The sequence below is a fragment of the Hibiscus syriacus genome, unplaced genomic scaffold, assembly GCF_006381635.1.
Source record: "Hibiscus syriacus cultivar Baekdansim isolate YM2019G1 unplaced genomic scaffold, ASM638163v2 tig00110321_pilon, whole genome shotgun sequence".
In the NCBI taxonomy this organism is placed as follows: domain Eukaryota; kingdom Viridiplantae; phylum Streptophyta; class Magnoliopsida; order Malvales; family Malvaceae; genus Hibiscus; species Hibiscus syriacus.
Window position 1 is genome coordinate 792,532 of NW_024062680.1, and position 21,871 is coordinate 814,402.

The 21,871-nt window shown below is 35.5% G+C and overlaps 2 protein-coding genes and 4 pseudogenes across 2 annotated transcripts; 1 reads left to right on the top strand and 5 right to left on the bottom strand.

Moving 5' to 3' along the window:
• Window positions 1-856: 856 nt before the first annotated feature.
• On the bottom strand, window positions 857-21,024 carry LOC120117794 (annotated as a pseudogene).
• LOC120117627 (40S ribosomal protein S30) lies at window positions 970-1,740 on the bottom strand. Its single transcript, XM_039137873.1, has 3 exons — window positions 1,688-1,740; window positions 1,443-1,580; window positions 970-1,196 (listed from the first exon to the last, which is right to left on the bottom strand). Exons 1-3 carry the CDS (start codon window positions 1,689-1,691, stop codon window positions 1,150-1,152), a joined length of 189 nt encoding a protein of 62 aa, XP_038993804.1. The 5' UTR covers window positions 1,692-1,740; the 3' UTR covers window positions 970-1,149.
• On the bottom strand, window positions 2,598-3,985 carry LOC120117626 (annotated as a pseudogene).
• Window positions 5,996-6,911, top strand: LOC120117792 (mitochondrial carrier protein CoAc2-like). The gene is made up of 3 exons (XM_039138007.1): window positions 5,996-6,294; window positions 6,441-6,562; window positions 6,808-6,911. Exons 1-3 carry the CDS (start codon window positions 5,996-5,998, stop codon window positions 6,909-6,911), a joined length of 525 nt encoding a protein of 174 aa, XP_038993938.1.
• LOC120117628 lies at window positions 7,609-12,379 on the bottom strand (annotated as a pseudogene).
• On the bottom strand, window positions 12,620-13,885 carry LOC120117793 (annotated as a pseudogene).
• Window positions 21,025-21,871: the final 847 nt, after the last annotated feature.

Below are 21,871 nucleotides of genomic sequence, written 5' to 3' on the forward strand. Positions count from 1 at the left end.
AATCATGCTTTATTTAGATAATAGCATTTTAAAATGAATAGTTTTAAATATTTTAATAATGTCTGGATTTTGAAAGCTATTTTTTTATTATTCTAAATAGTTACATTCTAAAAAACAATTATTAAATGAATCAAACGATTTTGATGATCTCGAATTTAAATATGATTTCTACAGAGATATTAAATTATTTATTATCAAATGATTTGTGATATTTCCAAAAATTATCCGTTATAATTATCCCAAATTAATAACAAAATAACATTATTAAATATTTTAACATTTAACTTTTTAGAATCCATATTTATTTTAAATATTAAGATTTTAAAAGTCTACAAAACAATGACCGTTAATGTTTGTGATTAACTTATGGATTCAATCATGAAACAACCCGAATCGAGCTTATTAAAGCAAAGTAGGTAGAAGACAGGATTTGGCATTTTGTATTTTATTGGATAACTACGAGGTTGTACAATTTTTTTCATTATCTAAATTTAAATTCAATTTTACGGATTCCAATTCGTACATAAATTTAAATTCAATTTTACGGATTCCAATTCGTACATAACTTATGGCCAAATCTATTGTTTGAACTCAAAATGAATTGAATGACAATTCCCTTATTATAGCCAATAGGCCGAATATCAAAGTTGAACGCGCGCGCACGCACACATCTTAAATAGACACAAGAAGAAGAAACAATACTATTATATCACCGTTAAGGGCTTGTCCCCTCTCCCCGTGGCTACCCTTGTAGTTGTATCAAGGCGTTGGTTTTTCTGGGTAAAGGTCCCTGCTCTGGGCCTTACTGTCCTTGGTGCTTTCTTGGAATAAAATTCCCTCCTCGCCCCACGGACACAATGTATACATGTTATTTTTAGTGAAAAAACAATCGAACTAAAACCCGATTGGCTATAGCATACGAGCCTACAGTACCCTAGTTAGTGATGAAGCAGAAACGAAAACCCATAATAAGCAAATAATTAAAGCTAAATAATACCAAAATCACAATCTTTAGCTAACAAATTGATGTTTAACTCGATCCCGTGAACATAAATAAGTAGCATAAAACGTTGCCAAAAAAGAATGAAAATAGACTTAATCCCTTGAAGCTTCAAACGGGGCTTCTTGCCTTCTTCAGCTGCATAGCTCTTACTTCTCAGATGAGTTAGGTCCCCTCTTTTTGCCAAATCCTACCACTGCAAAACCCAGAAATTAAGACAAATTACTCGTCAATATCAATACATACACAAACGAATCCCGATTCTAAAAGAAATGACAAATACCAACAGAAATCAACCACAAGCAAAAACTGAGCTTCCTTTTAGCCACAGAAAGAACTTCAATAAAATCATATTCCTACCATCTAATCCAATTTGAGTATATAAATATGTATAACACCACAAAGAAAATGTAATGAAATGAGAGAAAGAAAGAATAATGACCTGCGGTGACGAAACGGCGGTTGTATTGCATCCGCTTGTAAGCTCGGCCACGGGGCTTCTTCTTCTTGTCTTGCTTCGCCACTTTAGGAGTTTGGCCTCTCACCTTACCCGCACGAGCTAGGGATCCGTGAACCTTACCTGAAATAATCAATGTGATCCCAAAATAATCAGTGGGAAACAGCAGTAGGGGTAAAAACCAAGCAATAACAGAAAGAAGGCTAAGTAAGGTAGCTTCGGAGATTTGCCCATGGCGGAATCGTCAAAAGATTGCCCTCGTTGCTGAACTGCTAGTTTTTTATCCCAGCGAATAAAAGAGACTAGGGTTAGTGTTTTGGTGACCGTATATAATGTTTGATCAATTTGGGCCGGGTTAAGACCCAAAGTTCCAATGCTTTATTTGAAAAAATTTAAAGTTTTATATTATTATAACTTTGAAATTTCCAAATATTTTACCTTTTTTTCCCTCGCAATAGTACACACTTTTTTTTTTCATAATAGAAACTTGTTTAATTATAACATTACATATGTGATAAATGTTACGTTTTAACTTAATGAAAAACTTTAATGCTTAGAAACTTGGAAAATCTCGGATTTAAACTTAATAAATACTATGGTGTATAATTAATTCTAACTTTATATTAGTTTAAAATTTAATATTTATTTAATACATTCTGATTATTAGTTTAATATTTAAATACATTAAATTATTATTCCATCTATAATTACTATGATTTATCAATTGTAATTGTTCTTATTACATTTACACTTTAACTTGTAACACTTAAAAATACATATGTAACAAATTAATTTCTGAGACTGTTATATCATCAGAACTTAAAATAGACCAAAAAATTAAATTTAAGGATAGGAGTATATCAAAAGAAGTTTAGAGAATAAGTTCCAAGGACAAAACTTGCTTTGTCTCTAATGCAGAACTTCCATTATTTAAGGCCTTCGACCTGGCATCCGTTAAGACCTTCAAAAATTGAGAACATGTTGCCACAGAGAAACCACTCTACCTGTTAGACAATCTGCGCATGTCTTAATTCCAAGTTATTGATAAATCTAGCTACTTTCTCAAATCTACACGCACCCAACAATATTTGTAATAATCGACGGAAAATTCCAATCGTACCATGTCTTAATTCAATTGTTGAAATATAAATTGCACTGAGCATAGAAGTCTAAACAACGATAAACCAAATATCCGATGAAAACAATGTCTCACAATTTAAAATCGAAAACTAAACAAAACTATGAAACTTGGATGTGAAATTGTTGATGAACAAAATGCATTTTTTTTAATTTGAGATCAAGGATCACTCATTGTCATCGATGACCTTGGTCCCAAACTTTTGAGTCCTTCAGCTGGGATTTCAGCAACCGTTACGAGAGTGTAAAGCTCTTCTTTTGCATCTTCGTCGTCATTTCTCTTTCGAGCAATGCGGACCCTAATCCTTCGGGACACTCCGGATCCCTCTGCTCCAGATGTGCTTGTTTAGTTTGACATCAACTCTTACGTCCTTTGTCCCCATGGCTTTTTCTGCAAACCTCCTCATCTCCTTTATCGCTGGGAGCTTTCTTCTTGAACGTTCTGTTTCCAAGATTACCAAGTGGATTATTAAAACATATATCACTCAGCTATACTTGCTACCTACACTGATTGGATTAGGAAAATATTAAATCCTACTTGGTCAGTTTATCACTGTTAATTCGAGATAAAATTCATGCATATGATTGGGCTTGAAGTCAAGCATAAGAATAAAAATTCTAGTCTATTGGATAAATGAGCTTAACCAAACACTATGTGAGCTTGAGCAATTTTTATCTCAAATTAACACTCAACCTATATTAAGTCTACTTCCAAACAAAGTGATACTCTGTTGAATAAATAACTTCTTATGCCGTCGAACTTAAAAGCACATGTAGATAAGACTAATTCATGAATCTATAGCTTTTAACAGATGAAAAATACCATGAATCTAAACCTTAAAACCCCCACTTCTTATTCCCATGAAAGAACATTACTAGACGGTTAAATTCATTATCATAAAACAAGATAAATACGCAAAAGAACAAGGTCTATTTAACAAAAGGAACTGAAACAAATCATCAAAAATTGAAGGGAAACAAGTAATAAACCAAGCAAAAGTCTAATTTAGAACCAAAACAACAATGATCCAAAAAGAAAATAACAGAATACTAGGAATAGAAACGAGGAGCAATCAATGCAAGAAGTGAAAAATCTGTAGAAATAAGTGAACGAATTAAAATTACCAGCCATGGAGACGCTTGTGAAGGTTGATAGTGTATTCCTGGTCACTACCTTCCTTCCTTCCCCTTGTTTTCTCAACCATTTTAATGCACAAAAGCAACGCAGATAACTACAACGGAGAAGACGAGAGGCAACAAAAGGAGGACGGAAGCTTTCCAAAATATATTGATCCCTGAATCTAGGGTTTTCGGAGTTCGGCTGCTGGGTTTTGGGTTTAAAATCTAACCCAAACCATCTCCTTAAGCCCAAATCTCTTCTTTTACACGGACGTAGATTTAGAAGCCTTTTTACAACCCACGGTATTGTATATATTTATTTGTTTAATATAAAAAATTATTTTATTATTATTATATAAATATATTTTATTAGTTATATAAAATCATAACAATTTTTTGATTGCCTTATTCCATGTCAAGGTTTAAATGGATGGAGTAAATACGATAGATAATCGTGATGATGACTGGTACAAAGTTGTCATTAAATTGAGTAAGAGAAAATATCACACTTTGAAATAATGAAGAATATTAATCTCACATTATAAATAAAAAGGAAAGTCATAAAGTTTACAAACGGTGACACTGCATATCTTAATGTATATATATATTTGAATAGTTTGAGGTGCTTAAAGCTATGTTTTTATATCTTGCAGATACAATTATTCAAATTTAAAATCTAACTTTCGTCATAGTATCTACTACCGTCTCAATTGGTCATTTCCAAGAAAAACAACTTTCCCAGATTCTTATACTTTCTTCATACAATTCTTGAAATCTTCATGGTATTTTACGTCAATTATACCTTTAAGGAAAAAGAAGAAGATATTCATAATCGAACAAATTACTTAATGTAAAATATATATATAAAAATATGAATGAGAGAATGAATCGACTTTTTTCCTCAACGCATTCGTCGTGGATCTTGCAACAAGCTTCCAGATCGTCGCACGGTTTTTCTCCAAGATAGTCGGACCACCCTACACCGCAATATTTCCCGTATCGGATCCCAATCGCTGCATTAATTCAGTAATCAGTCACCAAAAACAAAACAAAATCAATTGAAGTGATTGGAGATAAGAAAATGGAGATTACCATTACAATTTTCATCTACTTAGGATCTGCTACATTTTATTTTTGTAATTTAAGAAAAAAATATTGTCACGACTATTATTTTTTTAGGAGTATAAATAATAAAAAATTGGGATTGATAATTGAAATTATTCTCAAATAAATTGGGAAAAGATAGAGATGGATTTTTGAGGATAATATTATACCTGGGAATCATTATTGGTAACAGACACGGCGGAGACTGAGAAGAGGACGGCGACGGGAAATGTTTTGCCGAAACGCACTGCATTGGGAAGCATTCTATCGCCGATTGCTCGTCCCATATAATTAGCCTTTTCTTCTTCTTTCCTCGGATTGCCCATTGTGTTGCTCGTTTTCGTAAAAATAGTTACTTTTAAGTGAGCGTTTCGAAATTACTTCAACAACCATCCTAAACAATTGGGAGCTCCGTTCGTTCGCGCCTATATAATATTGGGTAAAGTGCACCACCGGTCATTGAATTATAATCAACTATCTTTTTTACTTCAAATTTTTTGTTACATGATCATTCAATTTTTTAAATAAACTATATATAATTATTAGACTTATTAAATTATTATAAAATAGTCATTATAATGTTATAGTAAGAATAAAATTTTAATAAATTTAATAATCATTTTGTAACAATAAGATAAATTTCAATGAATATTTATAAAAGATAAAAAAAATTAATGATAATTTCATTATTTTAAAAATGTAATGACTAAAATAATCATTTTAACATAATTAAGAAATTTGTTATTTTCTAACAAATTCTAAATTTAATCTTAATCTTACTTAGGGGAGGAGAAAGGAAGAACTTTAATAAAGGAAGGGGAATACTCTTAATGGTTCTAAAACTCTCGACTTAAGTGGATATGAGGAAACAAAGATAAGCAACTTGGCCAACTAATCAAATGTACTTCATAAAAAAAAATATGATGTCCAATTTACTATTTATGCATCCAAATTACGATTACAAAAACAATGTAATAAGATATAATTAATGATATTTCAAAATATAAAATAAATTCAATCATATTTTAAAGTCTGTACAAATTTAATAATTTATATTATATTAATACAACTTTTATATTCATACTACCATGTTGCATTTTGACAACTTTTATATTAATACCATGTTGGTCCACCAAAGGTTAACGTGAAAGGTGTAGTTAACGCAGAACAAGTTTATAATGAAATTCTTGATTGTTTTTCAAAGACTTGCAAAGGGTCAGGGATCAGAGGTCAAAATCGCGGTGTCGGTATGTGTTTTGACACTAGTGATGCTGCATTTTAACTCGTGTTTTGGTGGTTCGATTCTTGTTGGGATTTTCGTATTGATATGTGGGATTCTTTTTGCAGCGCCATCGCTTTACGGGATCTTTCCTTATGCGGGGTTGAAGTTTTACTTCTATGAGGAGATGAAACGCCATGTCCCAGATGATCAGAAGAAAAATATAATGGTGAATTTAGTGTGTGGATCTGTAGCTGGGTTGTTGGGAAACTTTCACATATCCTCTTGATGTTGCGAGGAGGCAAATGCAGGTATTAAACTCTTTTGAATCGAAATTCATAATGAGAAATTATCAAGCCTGTAATTTTAATGTAGTGATAATAACGAGTATTGTTGGTCTTTAGGTCCAGAGGCTTGGCGTCCAACAGTCCTGAGTTGAAAGGAACAATGGAAACACTTACAATGATTGCAAAAAATCAAGGGTGGAAGCACTTATTTTCAGGGGCTGAGCATCAACTACCTCAAGGTAGGAAAATTACATTTCCCATCTATGTTCTCGGACTTATGTGTTGGATACGAGTATATGTCCGACACGGATATGTTCATTTTTACTGAGTTTTGTGTATTTGACGAGTTCTTGACGGTCGTATTCTCATACCCATAATCAGAAACATGAATGTTAGATATGAATAATTCAAGAAAAATGATGAGTTAGAATAAGTTAATTTTCGGTTTACGAGCTTTTTATTGATAATTCTGTGTCTTCTACAGGTTGTACCATCCGTGGCAATTGGTTTTACAGTTATGACATGATGAAATCAAGCCTGAGAGTTCCATCCCATGATGAGGCTGTGATAGAAGTGGTAAACAAATAAAAGAAATACCCAAACATCTTCTCTTCACACACGATGATGAATAATTTCGATCATCATTGTTTCTTGTATTGTCCAGCAAGGACATTTGCTTCACCTTTATAATTCTTATGTTATAACTGACCATATCAGGCTATCTAACCTGTACAATTCAATTCATTTACGCTGGAAATTAGGGCTTCTATAGGTTCCATTCCCACCAGATAAATTTTGCAAGAGGTGGAGCTTGCATATGGGGTAATAAAGATTTCAAGATTAGATTTATTAACAGTGTACATAATTTGTGGGTATCAATTCAATAAAGGATATTACTGCTGCTCTCTATCTTCTATTCAGAAACCAATATCAGCGCCCTGTGCTTGTCTCAGTTTACTGAAGCAAATGTTCATGTATGGATTTATGTAAACTAGTTTGTCTGGGTTCAACATGCATTCATGATTCATTTATGACTATGTACAATAGTACTGAGGACCTAGGTTTTGATGGACTGAAATATATATTTTTATATCAGAGCCCTGTTCATGTCTCAGTTTATTGAAGCAAACGCCATGTATATATGTATGCATGCATGTATGCATACTAGTCGCCATGGGTTCAACAATTGTATTAATTGAGACATTAGAAGCAAAAACTTGTTTGATGAGAACAAATATTTCAATGACAAAAGGTTGCTACTGAATTTAGATTTCATTGAATGGATGTTTAGATGTTAACAATAAATACAAAATCGATTCAAGGGTTTACTACAGTTTTACCAGTAATCACCACAAGAGCATTTACCATCCTTGTAATGATGAAATCGTTTGTTGTCCCTCACAATCAACTCTCTTCCAACAATCTTTGACATGATTTTGATTGCATTGTGGCAGTCTCCACAAATTCTCGATTCTTAATGATCCTAAGAGGTGTCCTTGCCGGATTACTAATAAGACCATAGGCAATCGCCAATCGCTCACTATGGTACTGCAAGGCCTGTTCCTTTGCCTCTTCATCGATTTCATGAAGCACATACCTTGTATCAGGCACATACCCGGCTTCCCTCATCTGCCCATTCAAGCCTTTGAACTTCTCGTTTGCTTCTCCTTTGAAGGGGTTCATACACCTATATTCAGTCACCCTATTCTTCTCCTCAATCATGTTAATCATAGAAAGTTTTTCTTCTGTGCTCTGAGTTTCTCACTGCTTATGGAAGGCAACAACTCCTCAACATGATCTTCAAGGTCGATATCTCCATGATTTCGCGCAAAACCCCTAATTGCCTGCCAAATCTCTGTTGTCGGCTCAATCAGAATGTTCTCAATAAACTTCACAGCCTCATTCAAATACCCAGCTCTCCCGAAAACATCGATAATCCCAATATAATGTTCAATCCCCAGGGCAACCTTATATTCATTCTTCATCAATTCAAAGTACTTTACTCCCTCCTCGGTATTGCCTACACTAGCACAGGCTGATAAAACAGCCAGAAAAGTCTCGTTGTCGGGCTGGAAACCACTTTCTCATTTCTTCAAACAACAGTCCATCACCTCCACTTCCATTCACCGCATACCCATTTATCATCAGCTTCCAAGAGGCCAAATTCCGCTCTCGCATTTTATTGAACACCCTGCATGTCGCATCCTAATTTAGGGGCTAAATTTTAATAAATATAAGTATAGAATTAAAGTTGTATCAAGGGAGAAATTTAGGATTAAATTGTAAATCATGAAGCTGACATACCATTTTAGGAAGTTGCAGAAAATTCAAGGATTTGAACCCCAATTTACTCATTTTATTACCCAGTGAAAATTTTAACCCGAGCAATATGAATTTCCCCAATTCAAAAACCCTAAATTCTCAACCCCATCGACCCCTTTTTGTCACCTTGATTCTCTATCATCTGGCCACCATTCGTCGCTCCGACACCACCAATAGATTGTCGAACAGTGAACAAAACATGACTTCTATCCCGTCGTGAATCGACACCATTCGCTGTAAACTCAACGGGAAGCTTCGTCGTTTTAAACCTGACTGTCGCTTGTTTTCCGTCGATTTCGGTCAATTAACCTGGCCGTTCACTCACAGTCACCTTGTGCTCAAAACCGACTGAAATCATCGCACCGTTGTTGCTTCATCATCGTCACTCGCTCGTCGACCATCGTTGGAGAAGTTCGTACGTTTTAAAATTCTGTAATCTGTTATATTTCGTTGAAAAATAACACATGCACGAGAATCTCGAGGTCTCGGTCTAATAATCTGGAAATTTTCGTGCCGCACGCGTCGCCCCTACTCATGGCATCGTCTGCCAGCCTAGGGACCGGTCTGGACCGAGCTGCTTGGGTGAGCCGTTGACCGTTAATTAGGCATTGACTGTTGACCGCCGTTGATCGGTCGTTGACTTTTTTCGGGTACACATATTCCGATGTTTTTAGAACATCATGAGTCCGTTTTGTAAAATTCGAACCCATTAAGCTATTTTTCACTGATTAAGTACCCAATTCGATCCGTTTTTCGCAATTAAGCTCCTTTTCTGATGAAATTTATGTTGTTGTGTATCTGAGAAATTATTGGACATTGAATTAAAGATCGAGGGCGATCAAATGGAGTTTAAATATTCGATCGATGGGGTACAAAAATCGAGGAATACTTTACTATCTTTTTGCATGCTTTATGGACATGTTGATAATTGATAAATGCATAGATGTATAAGATTGGTCTATTATGCATGTTTGATTATGGATGGACTCGAACCGATTACGGTTTAAGTGATAAATTGGTTAAGACTATTAAATTAAATAAAGGAATTAGAAGACTGGTAAGAAATGATTTTTAGTAAAGTGATTAATATGAAGAGCAAATGACCTCAGATTTTTTAAATTCTAATTATTTTCGTTAAAAGGTTAATACCATAATCATCTGATTATAAAATTATGAAATTACCCCTATGGGGTAAAAATGGTCTGGACTAACCCTCATAGTAAAGGTACCCTGAGAATTCATATTTTAATCCGATAAATTGCTGATTCACCTGTTAAATTTGATATGTTCGGAAAGTCACTGATAATTAGATTATTACATCTGAGAAGGTACAATTCCTAGAATTATCGTTTATCAGCAATACCTAAAGGCTAAATCACGAGAGTATTATTTATGTTTGCATTGTTCATATAAATTTTTAAATGGAAAGACCTGACTGAAGGAAAGAACTGAAATACCCTTAAACTGCAAAATGACCAAAATACCCTGAAGAGTAATAATCCAAAATATCTCTAAGCCCCGGAATGACTAAATTATATGACCTAGTTGAACTGAATGAAAGAATTGTATGTATTAAATTTCAGAAACGACTGAATTACTCTGGAAACTCCGAAGTAACTGAGATAGACTTGACTATTAAATGACCTAAGTACCTCGATGACCTTGAATTAAGTGAATAACTTGGATAAGTCTTGAGTCACTGATGATATATGTTGTATGTTCGTCTCCCTAAGATTCATTCCACGATGATTCTGAAGATGATCAATTTGACAAGAGTTGTCGGCATTAAAGAGTGAATACTCTTGAAGTGCAACGATTTGACTGGTTGACATGTATCATTGATGGGACTTGTACAGTTCGGGATAACTCGATATTCCGATAGATCGACAAAAATCATAAATGCCTCTGATTTTCGGGATAATGGAATCACTCATGTCATATATGAAAACACAGTAACTCAGATGCAAAGGATTCTAAATACCTTTCTGAGTTCATAATGCTTCCGAAAAATGTCTGAATACTATATGATTCTATTAAATCACATTTTGAATAATTGATGATCCAGTCAGTTAATGAACTCTTTTGATAGTGATACTAATTTACAACATTATATTGGTATACTGAAGATCCGTATTTTCCTACCCGATAAGATTATCTTATACCACCGAATAATATATGGAAATCTAGTGTGTTCCCTCATATGAATGTTTTCTCTTATTTTTGTTCTGATCTCTACTCTGATTTCTGATATCTCTGGTTACTGACTGAAAATGTTTTATTTGGGGTACTCTAGGATATAGTATGAAGACTCATGCAGGTTCAGTCGCTGCTGGTAATTCCTTGTATATGTTCAACACCGACTGGTAATTCCTATCTCTGGCAGGTTCAATCGCTGTTGGTAATTCCTTGTATAGGTTCAACACAGACTGTTAATTCCTTATGGACCTAAGGCGACCATTGGATAGGCCCTGAGAATCTTTCTTGGGTAGGCTCTTAGGCCCCAAGGTGCTCCCTTAGATTATGCAGTTCTAGGGAACTGCATATGGCGTTCGGTTGGAGGGATTACTATGGTTTTTGAAAATACGTTTTAAACTGCTACTGTTTTAAAAAGATTTATACATTTTACTAGATATGTGGGAACACTAAACACACTATTCTGGTCTCCTGAACCCAGTCATCCGAAACATTTTCTCTGAACTAATAGCTTACTGTCTTTTACTATCTGAGATATCGGTGGGACCTTAGCTCAACATAAAAGTCTGTAGATGTCTGAACTAATAAGGAAACATATGCTTATATGTTATATGTATCTTCTTCAGCATCATCTAGTAGTTCTGCATTACTAAACTTCCCAAAGTTCACTCTCTTTTACTCACCATTTTTCAGTGCAATTATCGACTTCAGTAAGGAGTTCTTCCGGCGTTGCTTGCGGAGTATGGTGCATGTGATTAGGGGGCATGTAGCTTGTATTTTGTTTTATATCCGAGTCTGGAATCTGTTTTATTTTTTAATAATGTTAAATTTTACTGTTATGTATATAAATTGTTTTATGATTTTACATGTTTTAACAAAAAAAAAAAAAAAATCTGAGATTTTTATGGTGGGTCGCTCCAGTGACCTTAATATGACATTCCGGATCGGATCACCGCATCGGTATGAGGGTTACACTGCGAGCATCTCTCATAATAAGCATTTCCCGTAAGCTCCTATCAATTTATTGTTCAATTCGATATCACCCGCAAACCTCGATCTTCTCAAGAAGTCATCAACTCTTTTGGATAATTCAAGCGAACCCATATCCGCACAAGCATCCAGTAAAGCCCCGAAATCATTATAATCCGCCGAAACGCCTTGACCCATATAATCTAAAGATTCCTTAACCTTCTTTGCATAACTTCATCAAATTCACGGGAATACTTTGAAATGTCGGATTTTCAGGAGGCGGGTGGTTTCGTTTCGATTTTCAGTGCTGAATTTACGAGGGTTGGGCCGTTTGGTTGTTTGGCGGGGAGTAGTGACACCATGGCGGCGATAAGTCCTGGACGAGCCGTTGCTTCTGGTGTTATCGTAAGCAGCGTAGGTGGATTGAGGGCCGAGTTTGATTGGATTTTGAGAAAAACAAAACTTTATTTTGCTGTTGAGAGCGAAAGAGTGCTTGGTAGCGATTGAAGACTTCAAGTGGGACGAGAAGCTAATGGAATTTCCCGTGTTTGAAGGGACACCAATGACGCCATTATTGTTTTCCTTGCTGAGGAGTTTCGGATGTTGTATAAATTTATGATATTTTATCAAACAGTATTCCACCTAAACGACAGCGTTTATCCCAAGTTTATTCATCGTGCAAATTTATCAATGAAATTCATAAATTCAGTAAACATATTTAAAATAACAATTGATTGATTAACTCGATTAATATCGTTGTCGGTAATTACATTGAAAGTGAGATCAATATAATTAAACGCTCAATATAATTAAACATAGGGCTAAGTAAATGAATAACAGACTGCAATTTTAACAGCTTAAACACCATAGCATGCGAAAACAGAACAGCTTCAAAGTACTAATAACAAACAAAACTAAATCTAATTATTCAAATGATGTAATCTGACCACTGAGAGATGAATGAAGTGTTATCCATGGATTCTCCAGGGCATTCTTCATGCCTCAACGGTTTCTCCTTCCCTCCGACAAGTCTTGCAGGGTTGCCTACAGCCGTGGTCTGTGGTGGCACATCGTCAGCACCACTGACCCTGCTCCAATCTTTGCTCCCTCCAATCTTCACATTTCCTAGTATGGTAGCACCGGCCCGATCAAAACTCCGGCACCAATCTTCGGATGCCTATCTCCTCAGGCCTTCCCAGTGCATGAGAGGGTAACATGATGCAAAACTGACACTTTGTTGCCGACAACCGCGGTTTCTCCTATCACCACACCGGTGGCATGATCGAACAAAATCCCATTCCCGATCTTCGCCGCGGGATGTATATCAACAGCGAAAAGATCAGAGATTCGAGAGTGTAATGCCAATGCTAGTGGCCTGCGTGAGTGAGTCCACAGCTTGTGTGCTATTCTGACGAATAAAATTCAATGCTTTATACAAATTCCATTCACAACATTCTATTAAAAATAAGAAAAATCAGTTTTACTGTTCAAGTCAATCGGGAATATTTCGATCTAAATTAAACGTGTAATAATTTTAATGGCCGACAAAGAAAACTTAAAACTGGAAACAAATAACCGAATGAAGTTCAAAATTCTTTTCATGAAATTCGAATTTAATAGGAGGAAATTAAGAAAATGGATTCACCTGGCACGCCAAGAATCCTTTATAATTGAGTAGGCAATGAGAGAACGAAATGCAAGCGGGATCCCTAACGCGAGCCGCACGGAGATCGGCGACGGCGGCGTCTCGAAGCGAAGGATCGGAGGAGAAAGTGTTGAGAAAAAGGTCGTACAAATGTGTAGATAGGAGCGTGGAGGAGCAGAGCTTGTTGCCGAGATGGAAGGAGAACGAGCGCTCCAGAGAAGAGTGAGAGAGGATAGTCGAGTAGAGGTAGCTGGCCAAAGCCAGATCCAACTCGGCGTTGCGGCGTGCCTCGGCTTTTATCTGAGCCACACCCACGCCTCGTCTTCTTCCATGGGAGTTCCGTCGCTTGAGAAATCAACGGACAAGAGATCGGGGAAGAGTACTGGAGTTCTCCGGCCGGCAATTTTGGCGGTGAAGAACGAAGGACGGAGATGTTACAGTGATGATAGGGTCATAACAGCCCAACGCATTTGGAAGTCGCTCGCTCTATGTATTGCCTCTTTTTCCTTCTTTTGGAGTTACTGGACCGGCAAGTAGATGATTCAGTTCAATCGGGTTTGGATATGATTGTTTTTAAGAATAATTAAAATAAAGAATTTTGCCAACATTCTATGTTTATTATACTTATTTGACCAAAAAAATCCAAAATTAAATAATATTTATCAATAATATTTTATGTGAATTAATTATAAAATAATATTCTGACGGAGGAAATTAAGTGGAGTAGAGGTAAGATCTATGGCATTCACCTATACTTTGTTTTACTTAGCTGCTACAATGGTGGCTGAGTTGGTGAAGGGTCATTTTCTATTTAGCTGCATTTGGAGTTTCAGTGACCATATATATATTTAAAAAAAAACATTTTAAAAATATGCGAACTTTTCAAAATCTTAAGTTCTATACTTTTGTTGTTGACTAAATCTTATTTCAGTAAATAAGAGACATAGGTCTAAGTTTATTTAAATGCATAATATACTCATTTATGAATAAAGAGTGATCTAAATAATTTAAACATCTTGTATAAAAAATAAATGGATGAGATCAAACAAATAAACCGAGCAAAGGAAGTGAAGGGGCGAACATGAAAAAGACTGAAATGAATTACATTACAAAATGGAAGCTATTTACAAAAAAGTCATCTGTTTAGTGTGATGACCCTGAACAGGGTAACATCATACATATAGTGCTGTTCATCTGTCCGGGGCTGGCCTTTTCTTCTCTTTTCTTTCCTTTTACAACAGGCTTTGGTTTGTCAGAAATTGGCATTGTAAATGGGCAAAAGCATATGAAGGGGTTTGCACTAGAAAAGAACCTGTTTTGTTCACTCATATAACTTCCGTTTGCACATCTAACCACTCGTCCTCCATAGTACAAGAACCCCATCAAGAGAATGCTGAAATTGCATTTCTTTGTTTTCTGGTTCCTTTCTTTTTTATATATATATTACTATCATGAGTCGCGAGAGCTTTGGACCAGCAAAGTAAAACGCTTAGCACTGTCCGAGCGGAAACTATTTGAGCGGTGAATGTTACCTTGCTTACCAAGGTCTGAGCGGAGGCTATCTCCTTTAAACCTATCTGAGAGGACAAATCATATAACCTCAAAACACTTGTTCCAACAAGAATTTAGGGAAAGTTTAAAAGAATTACAACCCTATTTCAGTTCTATCTTATCGAAAGTTAAATATCAAAAGGCAAATTACCTCGCTTTGACTATCAGGGGGGAACCACCGCAAGAGCACGCCAAGATGAACAACAGCTGGAATGAGCTTGAAAAGCAATGGTGTAGTCACCTGCACGTTTATATTATAAGACGTTTTGAATCTCGGTAGAAAAACAATTCAGCGCCATTTTAACAACGAAAGAACTTTGTGAAATAATGACTAATGTGAAAGCAAGGCAATAACAGTTGACATACCAACTGAGAGCTGTTGTGCCTAAAAGTAGCAGGTAAAGTTTACCCTGCAGCAATGACAAAAAAGTAGGCAATATTACCAGGAAGGACCCATAGAACAAGGAAAATAAAATAAAAGAACTGGGCTAGTTGTTTCGAGAAAAAAATTGTATAGTCTAAATAACAGTACTTAACATCAATTAGATGATGAATAAAGTAATGTCATACAAACCTCAACTAGATGAAGATTAGAAGCACGACTGAGAAGAACAAAAGCAAATTCCCCAATTTGGGCCAAAGACATTCCAACCTACACATTAAGTTGAAATAACTAAGAAAACTTTACAAGATGAATATAAATACCTAAGTAGAAGGCTCACAGCTCGTACAAGAAGTGAAGTTTTGTTGCTGTATCTAAATCCTTTGACAACTGCAGCAATACCATTGTTTTAATAACAATCACCAATATTACAGCTGCTAGCAATATGTCGATGTGATTCCAAAGGAAATGTACATGAATCAACATCCCAATACTGGCAAGGAAAAAAAGCAGCAAAGAAATTGCGAATGGGCTCCACCTGCATGCAAGATATAGAGAATCAAGGCGAATCTTGCAAGTCAGAGGTATTAACAAGGTACGGCATTGTGATGATGCAGTTTCTTAGTTCACAGTACAATCAACAAAACTGAATGAGAAAGTTCTTAAATTCGTAATTTGGTAGTCATATTGGCAATAATGTTCTCAAACATGCATCACAAAACCAAATTAGAGCAAGGGAAAATAAGTTCAGGTAAACAGAAATATCAACTAAATTATTTGAAGGCACACCAAGATGTATAGAATAGTGCCTCAGTCCTGATAGACACAAGTTTGCTAACTGCACTAGTGTGCTAGTATCGTGAATTACCTTTCCACAGGAACCATTCATCTTACACCATCAGCTATTGCTTTAGCTGATTCAATCACATTAAGACTGATAACTTGCTCTTTAAAGCGATTGCAATGTTAACTGTGCATAGAGATGGTCAATGAGCTATCACTAAAGTTAACTGAGTAGGAATTAACATATTTTTAGATCACAAACAAACAGCAAAGCGATTGAAAACACTTTATGTGACCATTACAAGAAAAGCATTACAAAGTAACAGCATTGGAAGTTCAGGAAGGGTACAAAGAACTAGAAGTCTTACTTGTTCAAGTGTATGCTGGCCCAATCAGTGGTTGATATCATCACTCGCAGCAAACGAGCCCAGTTCAAGACTTAGACCCATTTATCACTACACTGGAATGCAAAAGTAGTTATACACACACACACACGTTCACAGTAAGTAGAGTGCTAAGTGTGAAAAGAAAACACGATCTTATTGGTTGGAAAACGAAGTTGTAAGAATGTGCAAGCACAAAAAAGTACAGCAACTAATGCAACAAAATGAGACAGATCTGGACAGGTTAATTATAATGCACGAAAAGGAAATGAACAACCCAAGCAACAAGCAAGAAAAACGCCACGGATGCCAACTGATAGAGCTCATTAGTCTGTGAAAAGATACGGTTAATAAATGTCTACATATATTAAAAATTGAACCAAATATATATTACCCGTGATAAGCTAATCATAAGCCTAAGAAACCATGGCAAACAAGTCTGAAAAATACACTCAAACGGCCAGAAATGTAATTAAAATCACCAACCTGAAAATTGAGAGAAAAGTAAACCTACAAAAATGGATGACCTTTTCCACAATTACATCAAGAGAGCAGATCCTACAGATTTTTTTTGCCCACTTATGATTTGGTCATGGATAATACTCCTTGAAGAATGCCAGTAAAGTCCGCAAAACCCACGGTAGTCCTGCAAAAACACCATGCTTACTAAGATTCTATGCTCCAGTCGAGGTAAATACTTTCAACTGATGTGGTGACCAAGAAATAAATACCTGGAGGATAAGAGTACCAATTGTCACCTGACCATGAAGTGCACTTAAACTATTCCTTTCCATTAAAAATTTCAAAACCTGAATCATAAACAAACCAGTGATCACAAGTGTGAAAAAAAAAACTAGATATGGAACACAAATATTTGCAAACAATATGGGAAATATCAGCCGCAGCTTCTAAGTTAAATGTTGTTCGAAAGACCGACACCTCCATTTTTTGTTCACATGCTACTGATATGATGTATAACAACCATGAAGACAAAAACTAGTGACACCAATAACTCAAAAGCCAAAGCCAACTCCACAGGGGTATACATTTTCTTTTGCATACAGGGCTAGGTGAATACAGAACCTGTGGTGTCCGTGTTCCTGACACCCACTAAATTTAATTAGCATGCACATATTCAAACATTTATGAGGAACACCGGGAAGTAGAAAATTTAGCCTTCAGATGCATTTTCAAATGAGATAGACTGACAGAGAACACTATCATGCAGCATGCAGCATGCAGCATGCAACATGCAACAGTAGAATGAAAGCAAAACTTAAAACTGAAAGAAGAGATATAAAAGATAAAGAGTTATGCCCATTAATTGTCAATTTACGCATAAGAAATAACAAATGGATGATGCTCACTTATGCCAGATATTTTAGAAGTCCAGTACGTGAATGATAAATCACAATATGGGAAATATATCAGCCGCAGCTTCTAAGTTAAATGTTGTTCGAAAGACCGACACCTCCATTTTTTGTTCACATGCTACTGATATGAGTGTATAACAACCATGAAGACAAAAACTAGTGACACCAATAACTCAAAAGCCAAAGCCAACTCCACAGGGGTATACATTTTCTTTTGCATACAGGGCTAGGTGAATACAGAACCTGTGGTGTCCGTGTTCCTGACACCCACTAAATTTAATTAGCATGCAACATATTCAAACATTTATGAGGAACACCGGGGAAGTAGAAAATTTAGCCTTCAGATTGCATTTTCAAATGAGATAGACTGACAGAGAACACTATCATGCAGCATGCAGCATGCAGCATGCAACATGCAACAGTAGAATGAAAAGCAAAACTTAAAACTGAAAGAGAAGAGATATAAAAAGATAAAGAGTTATGCCCATTAATTGTCAATTTACGCATAAGAAATATTCAGCAGCTGAATAGCCTCTCGAGAATATATTTAAAAAAGCTCAGTTTTGTTGGGTAAATATAAAACTCAAGTAAAAAGACTCGGAATGAAAGAAAGCAAAGGTTGATAAAGACTTTATATACCATACTTACAAAATACTTCAAAAATGATAGACATACCGTGACTGTTATACCACGCAAACACATGAATAGAAAAATTTGGAGAAGGCCTCCAAGGATAGCAACTGCTCGAACAACACGGAGCTGCAAGAAGCGTTACAAGGTTAATATTATTGAATATAGGAATGAACATAATAGGGAAGGAAAAGCCAATGAGAAAATTGTTGTTGAAAACTCCAAGCCTAAAGCAAAAAGAAGAAAGATTACACCGAATTGAGCCACTGTTTCAACCTGAATCATGTGCAAACAAGAACATTTGTCTTGATATCTAGCCCACCAATAAATAAAACTAGAGATATTAGAACAATGACTTTACTGAAGCTAAAGATAAACTCCCAGAACATTGAAGCAAAAGCAACATACTTGCACCATTTCACCAACAAAGCTAAAACCACCAGGCCCAATAATAGATCCTGCAAGTAGATATCCAGCAATAACCTGAAAATTCAAAATGCAAGGGTGAGACTCTCCTTCAGGGGTAGCCAATCACTGTGAATCAAAAACAAGTCTTACAAAGATTTTAATAAGAAATCGTGAATGAATCTAACAAGCCTCACCAAATTGAAAAAGGGTGAAAACATAAGAATAAAGAATATAAAAAGTACAGCAACAGTACCGGTTGTCCAGCACAAGCAAAAGCAATGCCACCACATGTTGCAGAGACAATGACAACTACCAAATCTGATATTAATCTGCACAAGGCAATCTTTGAAACAATAAGACTTGCTTGCATAATAATTGTAACAGTATCAAAACTAAATACAAAATATATATAACAAAAGTGCAACCTTAAGTCTATTTGTAGAACAGGATACTTTGACTTTGGGTTGGAAATTATAAAGACATTATCCTGAGGAGAGAAATCTTAACATGATCAATAAACAATATACTTCAAATATAACTACAAAAAAGTCCAATTGCTTGAAGCAGCATGACTGTAATTCAATATAAACACCGAGGCACATTATTAATTGACAAAGTTTCCTGAGACTTTATTTGAATGTACATTTCGATCTATCAGTGTTGGTGCATCATCTGCTCGATTTTCATTATCCAAATAGAAAACATCATGGAGATGATGACATAAGGCTCAGAAAAAAAAAACAAGTTGTCCATTAATGTGGGTTAATAAAGCGAAATGCCTACAATTAATCCTATACTGATAACTACTCTTATGATTTTTTTTACTGAAGAAGTAATACTTACTTCTCTTCCTTGGTCTCATTTTTCTTGGACTTAACTCTAGCAACAGTTTCCAAGACAGCCTAACAAAAACAAACCAATTATGTTACCACCACCCAAGAGAAAAAGAACTTCTTTAATACTTGATAGATGATATCAAAAACAGATAAGTAATATATAGTTCAATTCGATAAACAAAACAAATTTCCGTTTGCCATTACCAGAAAATAAAACCCTCATCTTTATTGCAAGAGTAACATGGTTATGAGTTCTGATCTCAAAGGTTTTTCCACTGAAAAACAGAACAATGTTTTCTTTTCCATGTTAATATCCTCTAAACAGTCAAACGAGTATTGCAATTTAAAACCAGCCAACTGACTTAAAGTTTTCTTTCAATTCCAAAGTGGATGATGAACACCATGCAATGCAACAACAAAAAATTCTTCAGTGCTTTGGATGAGCAAATAATCACTTTCAAAACTAAAGGGTAACTGCAAATGAACAACAAAATTGAACAATTCTACTGCCCTACTACCAACCTGCTTCCCCGCAACACTATTGTTGAAACTTCCAGGATCAGTGGCTGCAAAGGAGAAACATTAGTAAGAATTTCCAATAATATGGAACTAAAGAAAGTAGAGGAATCCAATGAAGCTGCGTGATCTTTTATCATATGACTTAAAACCAAAAAATATGAATCTTATTTTCTCTGCATCATTTTACGGCAAACTCACAAGTTCTTTATGAAATCCTTGCAAATTCCAAATAAAATATTGCGAGCTACTTCTCCAAACATACATATATTGCGGAAAACAAAATAAATATTAAATTAAACAATGCACTTGCAAATACAAAATTAAGCGAAATTGCAGCTGATCTGCAGGCTTAAGAACCTCGGCTCAAACACCATTGATATAAAAACAAATGCAGATGCAAAGAAGATACGTTGAGTGTCAGCTCAGATCTAGAACGGACCTTCATTTTGGTCGGTGTCATTAAACTCCTTCTCAAGTGCGCGATCGATCATGTCGGCGAAACTATCCTCTTTGGATCTCGGATCCGACACATTGGACTGTGCAGCGGTGACATTGATATCCGCCGCCGTTAGGGATTCGGTGGCGAAACAGAATATCAAGAAGAAATCGCAAATGAAGAAGAGAGCCGCGAGTCTCCTCTCATGCGGAGGTCTTACTGAGAGCGACAAAAAGGAAAATCTAGACAGAGAAAAAGGAAAAGGAGAACATAATAGCAGAAGCGTCAGTTAGCAAAGCAAATAATGAGGGTGTTGGATTTGCGCCTTTTTGTGTTTTCTTCTTCCAATTCTCTTTCTAGTGCAGAACGAGAGGGGAACAAGTTTGTTTAGTTAGCTTGGAAATGGAGGTTGAGTGAAAATTACAAAAAGGTCCTTCAACTTAAGATATATACTACATGAATCAGATGCTGATCCTACTACAACGATCCAAACGATGCCGCGTGTTAGGAACGCTGTATTTTGAAGATTTGTCGTTAACCATATCCATAAAATTTGAACCCATAAAGGTAATTGCACTAACGAAGTGGTTGCACTGTGATTTCACGCACCCGGAAGAAAAGCTGGGATTTATTGCGAACCTGGAATATTTTTTGAACAGCCACAAATTCAAACCATACAATAGAATCATAAAATTAATAATATATAATTTTTTTAGAATATTTTAAATTAATTATAAAATAATATTTGTTCATAATTTTTTTAGTTATTCATAATGTGTATATCCTGTAGATGTAGTTGTTTGATTTCGAAACAACATTCTTCTGAAATCGTTTGATGAGTTCATAAATGTTAAGAAGTTAAGACTGTTATTTTTGTTTTTCATTGTAATTAATTATTAGTTAGTTAGATTAGAAATGTATATATTTGTAATATTTCATTCAATATACATGAGGTATTATGCAGTATACATTTACGTTTTAACATGGATCAGTCTCCATACTATCTTTGCTTGGGTTACCTGCTTGGCCCATATCTCGCTAAGCTTTTTGTGGCCATTCTCTTGCAGCAGCTTCAGGTTCTGGTTTTTCTCCCCAAATTGACTTCTCTTAGGGATTCA